Here is a 7,951-nt window from a genome sequence, read left to right as displayed (position 1 = left end):
TAGCTCGTAATCCCGAATAATTTATAGTAGTTCGTTTCAGATAAGCACTAGTACAGAATATTTGTCCAATGATTAGAAAAGTAAAACCAAAAACTGGATTCAATTTACCGACTACAAAACGAGCGGGTATAAATTTGGCAATCACCAACTCAATCAGCTTACATAAACAAGTTTGGCCTGGAAGCTTTGTATGTGGTTTTGAGCTTTCTAGTTGGCGGCCTCACCTTTCTAAACACCAAGGGAAACTTGATCTTCGAGTCATGGAATTGCTTTGTGCTCTCCCTCTTGCACAGCTTAGCGGGAATGGTTGCAGTCTTAATAATTTGGATGCAATGGTGTCGAACTCTGTGGCGAGAAGCCATTTCTGTATACATCTGTTCAACAGCACCGTTCAAGGTAGTATCGCGGTATTCCTTGTACATGTTGTGATATCCAGTTCGACTTTGGTATCGCAGCCAGATTCCATAGTTCTTAATAGTAGTTGGGTTCTTCTCGAAAATCTACAAACACACAGGGGAAAGACAGAGATGGTCTCAATGTGAATGTCGGTGCAAGGATCAACATGTTTTCTCAAGATATTACATGGGAACATATTATCGGTACCAAAATGAACAGGAGATTAGTAGAGTGTAGATGAAAATGATCCAACAATGCCAAGCATAAAAAATGTTTTTTGTTTAAATCCTAATGCTTAATGGAGGAAAGTTTCACCGGACAGTGAGGTAATCTAAATGGGAACCAATATATTTAAACGATAGATCTGTTTTCAATTTCAAATCAAACAAACTGAAATGATCAGAACAAAAGATGAAACAATTGGATCATTTACCTCATTGATAGCAAGAACCTGACCATTGCTCTTTTTCACCTTCTTAAGCTTCCTCAAGAAGTACCTTCACGAATAAAACACTATCAAAACCCATTTAATGTAATCAATGCAAATCTTTAACTTATAAGTGGCAAGAGCACACATGTAACACATTTAACTATTAAAAATTAAATTATTATTATATAAAAAAATTTCAACAAGTTGTAAAACAAATAGTATTTAAGTAAAAATATATAGAAATTACAACACAACCTATGTTATTTTCTCATCTTACTTACCTTGAGGGTTAGTTATGAACACCACTAAAATATACCAAACTCAGTTTTTGTAAGGCCATCGTGAGAGATATTACTTAGGCATTCCGCATAAAAAAACGAAAAAAAAACTAATTTGTATCTTAGTATGTATGAAGTCGTGCCACTGAGAAATAGAATTTGCTTCTACTTCAAGGCCAGGGCCGGCAAAATAATAGTAACTGAATATATCCAGCATTTATCATATAAGATAAGATAAAGGGTTTCAAGCCTAAACAAATCAAGTTGTAATCCAATCAAAATTTTATTCTTTTAAATAAGACACTAATAACCAAATAAAATTAAGAAAAATGTATTTCTGCTGATCTTTAAAACACTTGAATCATAGATAGAGTAGATACAACATTGGGCAATAGAGCTAAATAAATGTTAATAAAAAAACAAAAAACTCCTGCCATATATTCCCCCTCTACCCACACAGATATTTCTTTTCTTTTGATCGCAGTTATTCATGGTTTCAGCTAGCATTTAACTTGGCTTCAAGGGGTGCTCAGAATTTTGAAGAAAACCAGGCGTAAACTAAAATTACCCCAATCAATCCTATAGACTTGTCAAAGTAACAGCGTTCAAAGTAAATGTATCCTTTTAACATCCAACAGCATCCAATTGGGAGACTGGGGATAAAGAAGAGGACGGAGAGTGCAATAATACCAGAATTTGGACTTGGCTCGGACCTCATTAGTAGCCCAAAGCTTCATGCGGTAGATCTTAGGGTGCGCATCTGTCTCCGTCGGAAGAGCTCTCCCCACGACCTGATACTGGTGGAACTGCGCAAGTACACAACCCAGTCAATTACATCAGGCTTCGAACCCGAATCAAACACCTAACGCATTGCACAGTAAAAATAGTATGTACAAGTACAATTACACGAATATATGAGTTCAAAGACACAGCAGATAGAGAAACTACAAACAAAAGTACCTTGAATGTCACCATTTCAGTGGATTTAGATCTGCGCGTCGCTTGTAAAATATGTTGGGGTTTGAATTTATATATGGTACGCATGAGGAACGAAATGAAACCCTACTAAATGGGCTCGTCAACCTATTGGGCCAACGGGTCATATTGGGCTAGCATATATCAAATATTATCACGGGCCCATCGTCATGAGCTCAAAATGCCGATCAAGAGAAGCGAGCAGCTTACTTTCATATTCCAATTCACCACCGGAAAATGCTATCCTCAGCCCAACCGCCACGTCTCTTCCGATCCCCCGCAACCGCCGCCACCACCTTCAAATACCTACACGCCTCACCTCTGCTCCCCACAGCCACCGCCATTCCTTCTCCGCCATCTGATATCCTCACGACCCGTAAATCACTCCTCTCCCGCCAAACATCTGCCGTCGACCTCGCCAAGTCCTTCCTCCACCGCCTCCGCCGCATTGAGCCTCAAGTTAACAGCTTCCTATACGTCTCTCCAGAAGAAGCCGTGTTGAGGCAGGCTCAGGAGCTGGATGATAAGATCAGGAACAATGATGAAGTGGGGCCCCTAGCTGGGGTATTGGTTGGGGTTAAGGATAATATTTGCACCTCCGACATGCCCTCGACCGCAGGGTCTAGGATCTTGGAGAATTATCGGCCACCTTTTGATGCCACGGCAGTGAAGAAGCTAGGGAGGCGGGGGCTATTATTGTTGGGAAGACGAACTTAGATGAGTTTGGTATGGGGAGTACAACTGAAGGCTCTGCTTATCAAGTTAGTATCTTTTTTGTAGCGATGATAGAGTTTGATTTTTGCATGAACTTTACTTGGTTTGCTATGTGTGGGTTCCTCTGCTCGTAAAAGTGGTAATCTGAATTGTTAAAATGTGCAATGTGGCTAAGTGAACTGAAGCTTGTGAATTTTCTGGAGGTGTTTGACGGATTAAAATTGTCCCTGTTCACTAACACTTTCAATCTATGGACTTCCGTAAAATGTCTGGATATTGGTTTTGTTTTTTTTTCTTCGCGGAGAAAGTTGCAATTTTTGCACTTTGTAGCATATATTTTGTGTTGCGGTATTATGTACCTCAGAAGATACTTTCTCCGTGAAATAATCAGTTGTGCAGCATTATGATTTGTCTCATTGTGGGGATACTGATTGAAAAAGTGTGATGTGAATATGTAAACATAAACGACGCAAACTCTTACTATGTTTCCCTTTGGGTAGTAAACCAAAATCGGAACATTATCTCTAAAACTGCAACCAAAACCTTTTATTAGTTGTTCCAAAACGGAATCAAAACCGATGATTTACAATTAGAAACTGGAACCTAACCCGACGCCATTTGGAATTAAAAGCTAATTAGTCTAAACTTCAAAATTCATCTTAAGTTTTAAAGTCATGAGCATAGATCGACAACTTAATTTACATAATTTGTAATACTTTTTTATTTTATTATTTTCAAATACAAATTTTATTTCTTTTTCAAATGGTTGTTTTATGTTGTAATACAATTATTGCATGATTATATTTAAGTAGTTTGATGACCTTATGAAAGTAATTTTCTTTTCTTTCACGACCGTTAAATTTTAACGAATAATGCGGTTTAAACCGTAACATAACCAGAATCGAGTCGTGTCTATGGCTATATGCTAAACCTTTGACTTTGGGATTATGGTCAGGTGTGATGTTGGAATACCAAATCCTTACCAGAGTTGTAAGTCTCTCAAGTGACTATGGCTTAAAAGCAAGGTGTAAGAAAAGGCAGGCCCCTTAATAGAATATTGTTGTATCTAGACATAATGTTCTAAAATCAAAATACTTTGTACAAATCTGTGTGACATCCCCAGAATGTACTTTACAAGGTATTGAATTATAACAAGCAAATATTTATCAGTTTAAAAGGAAAAACTAACTTAATATAAGATGTACTCAACAATTCCTATATCTTAGGTAGGTTCATCGAGACCTTGAGTCTTTAAAGCGGACCAAGGTGCCGGCTGCATGGCAAGTTGTGATTCATTGAAGAGTTGCGTCTTGGCTTGTGTATATACGCTAGTTACCCCTAGAGTCTATGATTAAACCTGATTCCATTTTTTACTTGCATTACCATGTGTAGAGAATCACCATGTTAAAGTTTGAAGTATTACCTGATTCTTGGTGGGGAGATGGATTTAAATAATTGATTATATATTCTCTTGTAAAAGGTGCCAAAGTAGAGTCTAGTGACCATAAATTCCTAATCAACCATGGATGGTGTTCTTGAAAAAGAAGTGGTCCATAATTTGACTTTGAATATTCCAGTTTATTGAGCCAACATAACAGAACAAATAGTACGGTCAATCACAAATAATTGCAGCACTTTCAGTCCTTTAGTGTTGAATAAGATCTTTATGGATATTGACATCATGATAAGATATTTAGATGGCTCAGAGCTCTTTTGATTTGCTACAACTATTTCGAGTTATTAAACTATTACAAAGTGAAGAATTAGCTTAAATTATAGCCTGTAATTGGATATGGTTTACTCAGGTGACACATCTTCATATTCGTTAGGTGACGGCTAATCCTTGGGATTTGTCACGGGTACCAGGAGGGTCTTCAGGGGGTTCAGCTGCAGCTGTTTCTGCCAGACAGTGCATGGTTTCACTGGGAAGTGATACTGGTGGAAGTGTTCGGCAACCAGCATCATTCTGTGGGGTTGTTGGATTGAAGCCAACGTATGGGCACGTTTCAAGATATGGACTTGTGGCTTATGCGTCATCCTTGGATGTTATTGGATGCCTTGGTTCATCTGTTGCTGATGCAGGAATTCTCCTTCACACTATCTCGGGCCATGATAATTTTGATGCGACCAGTAGCAAGAGAGTAAATGTTTAAATACTTAAACCTGCATTCGTGATTCAGTAGCACCCAATCATCTACTACCAAAAATATCTTATAACCATTGTAGGAATTAAGGTGAATGGTTGGGTTGTTGGGCATAAATTGAGATGAAGGCAAACCTCATTTTCTTTTTTATACATGTATTTTAAGTGACATACCTTTTTTATGGCTAGGAGAGTGCTAATCAAGCTTTTAGTCTAGCTTCTACCTTCCTAAGATCAAGTCATGCTTTCAAGATTCTTCAGCTGTCTCTTAATCTTGATGGGCGAATACGTTTTAGGAAGTTCCTGACTACACATCACAATTCCTTGCCATCGATTACTTGGAGTCTAAACCCTTGAGGGGGATGAAAGTTGGTGTGATAAGTGAAACGCTTGGAGATGGGGTTGATTCGGAAGTAGCATCTTCAGTTTGTTATGCTGTTTTGCATTTGGAAGAACTAGGTTGCATTGTCACTGAGGTTTCCTTTTCTCTGTCATATATTTCCCTAATCTTCATTCATTTATGCCACTCTGATAGAATCATAATTTTTTCCTTTCCATATTTTTTTGCCTGATGCAGGTCTCATTACCGTCATTTTCCGTTGGATTGCCAGCTTACTATATTCTTGCTTCATCTGAATCATCATCAAATTTGTCTCGTTATGATGGTGTCAGGTTATATTACAACATTCCTTTATGACAATTCAAATAGAGAACTGGTGTGATGTTGATTGGCGGATTTGGAAGACAGCCGTATATAATCATCTCTATTATAAACTACCCAATACTTATTGTATGGAATAACAGCAGAAACCTTGTAATTTGTATCTAATTATTATTCTGTTTAGATATGGCAATCAAGTTTTTGGAGAAGAGCTTAATTCTCTTTATGGGGGTTCTCGAGCTAAAGGTTTTGGTTCTGAGGTATGACTCTTGAAAATCTATTGGGGGAAAATAGCTCATTGTTTTGATATGGGTTTATGACGTGTTATCGTGGGAAGTATTCGTCTGTTGTTGTTTCATTATCTTGTCTGAGAGAAGACCTCTCCAGATATTCACTTTGCAACATTTATCTTCTTGTTGCAGGTTAAAATGCGAATTCTAATGGGTGCGTACGCACTTTCAGCTGGTTATTATGATGCATATTACAAGCGTGCCCAGCAGGTTTGACTACCAATTCCCTGTTTTTATATTGTTCATGGATGAGACGAGTTAGATAAAGAAAATTAATACCATATGTTTTATCATTCTGCTGCGGCTCTAGAATATTCGAAACTCAATGTTTGATAAGCTGATCTACTGCCGCCCTGGAAGTAATTTGGTGTAATCACTGTGTCATGAGTGTTTATCACATTGTTATTCTTTCTGCACTTAATTATTTTCTTTGCTGCTGTTTCAGGTTAGGACTCTTATTCGGAATGGCTTCAAGGAAGCTTTGGACAAAAATGATATCTTGATATCTCCTGCTGCTCCATCTGTTGCTTATAAGATTGGTATGACACCGGCATAGTTCACCTTGCACTTTATTCCATATTTGGTTTATGGACCCATGATTTTTTCTCTTAATGTTCTAGTTTGAAATCATTCAAGAAGAGTTATGTAATTTGTCCAGGTGAGAAGAAAAATGACCCACTGGCTATGTACGCAGGAGACATAATGACTGTGAGTTTGTAGAAACACTTCTAGATTTTGCAGTTGTGTACTTATTTGGAGATTTTCAGTTCTTTTTGTTGTTCCCTTATCTTGTGCATCTGCACCGTGAGTCTTCGTGGTTCCTATATCTTAATGAGGGGTTAAGGGGTTATCATTCTTTACACCCAAGTCATTTTTAGTTGCTAGAGTAGAAAAACCTTTTCCCTTTCCCATTTGTGAAGTGGTCTGGAATGTGTGTGTGTGTGTGTGTAGAGAGGGAGAGATGCAAAAAGGTTACAAGACATCTTTGCATAGATATTGAATCGGATTATTTTCTGCGCAAGCACGGTCCTAATTTGCTGATTCTTTTGTATTTTTATGTGTTCACGCAGGTCAATGTTAACTTGGCTGGTCTGCCTGCATTGGTTGTGCCATGTGGATTTGTTGAAGGGGGATCTGCGGGCCTGCCCGTAGGAATTCAAATGATTGGAGCTGCATTTGATGAGGTGCGTAAATATTCTTGTCTTAGCAAAAAATTTAACATGTTCATTCTGCAACTATACATCTCAATGCTATTTAATATGCTGCATAGTTGAAATTAATGATATGCCTTTTCCTGTAAGAAAATAAAGTTTGTTCTGATGCATTTCTCTGAATGTTGATGGTGCAGGAAAAGTTGTTGAGAGTTGGACATATCTTTGAGCAGACTCTTCAGGGTTGTTCTTTTATCCCACCAATTATAGCTGATGAATGGAGTTCGTAATCACCCCACCATATGGTGCCGTTTCCATGCAAATTTGTTCTGGAGGATGAGAATTTTTGGTTCAAATTTTTCTATACATTTTCATTTTCTCCTTGTTACCTAAAATTATTATTCCATTATATCATTATCAAATGTTCTTGAAAAGTTGACTGTGCTATGAATGGCTGATAGACTAGGACTGGTGGTCGTTATTGTTGACCGTAATCTGTCTGTACCCGAAAATTGAAGACATGGGGACAATTTCCGTTAGATGCCTGGATAATCGATTTTGCTTATTTCTCTGAAAAACTTGACCATTACAACGTTGCATTAAATGAAATCTCACTTTCTTATTGTACTGTTTTTTTATACTAAGATAAACTCTAATCTAACTATTATGTATACAAGTGGGATTTGAACACAAGTTCTCGGATAATATTGCAAAAATGAAAACTAAAAAAGACCGAACGGGAAACGAAGGACACTTTGAATCTAACCTTCTCATATAAAGTCTCGTGTAAATTAAATCCTAACAGTTCTGTATAATGATTTACGTAAAAAACAAAATTGTATTTTATTTGAAACGTACGCACATATATTAGCTTTGTTTGGGTGCAAAGGTGCGTCACATTTTGTTTTCGTCT

General features: G+C 37.5%; 2 protein-coding genes across 2 annotated transcripts; one reads left to right on the top strand and one right to left on the bottom strand.

Moving 5' to 3' along the window:
* Positions 1-2,210, bottom strand: LOC142517769 (large ribosomal subunit protein eL20y-like). Its single transcript, XM_075620206.1, has 4 exons — positions 2,065-2,210; positions 1,795-1,910; positions 830-893; positions 1-500 (listed from the first exon to the last, which is right to left on the bottom strand). The coding sequence occupies exons 1-4, from the start codon at positions 2,146-2,148 to the stop codon at positions 159-161; spliced, it is 606 nt and encodes a 201-aa protein (XP_075476321.1). The 5' UTR covers positions 2,149-2,210; the 3' UTR covers positions 1-158.
* A 58-nt stretch (positions 2,211-2,268) lies between these two features.
* Positions 2,269-7,660, top strand: LOC142517768 (glutamyl-tRNA(Gln) amidotransferase subunit A, chloroplastic/mitochondrial). Its single transcript, XM_075620205.1, is given in 11 exon segments — positions 2,269-2,752; positions 2,755-2,840; positions 4,623-4,934; positions 5,233-5,412; positions 5,514-5,608; positions 5,782-5,857; positions 6,020-6,097; positions 6,333-6,426; positions 6,546-6,595; positions 6,958-7,071; positions 7,236-7,660. Coding segments are annotated over 11 exon segments (1,614 nt in total). The 5' UTR covers positions 2,269-2,316; the 3' UTR covers positions 7,329-7,660.
* The last annotated feature ends 291 nt before the right edge of the window (positions 7,661-7,951 follow it).

This window comes from Primulina tabacum, chromosome 11 (assembly GCF_025594145.1).
Source record: "Primulina tabacum isolate GXHZ01 chromosome 11, ASM2559414v2, whole genome shotgun sequence".
Taxonomy (NCBI): Eukaryota; Viridiplantae; Streptophyta; class Magnoliopsida; order Lamiales; family Gesneriaceae; genus Primulina; species Primulina tabacum.
The sequence above is the reverse complement of the archived record's forward strand: the minus strand, read 5'-3'. Positions and strand labels throughout refer to the sequence as shown.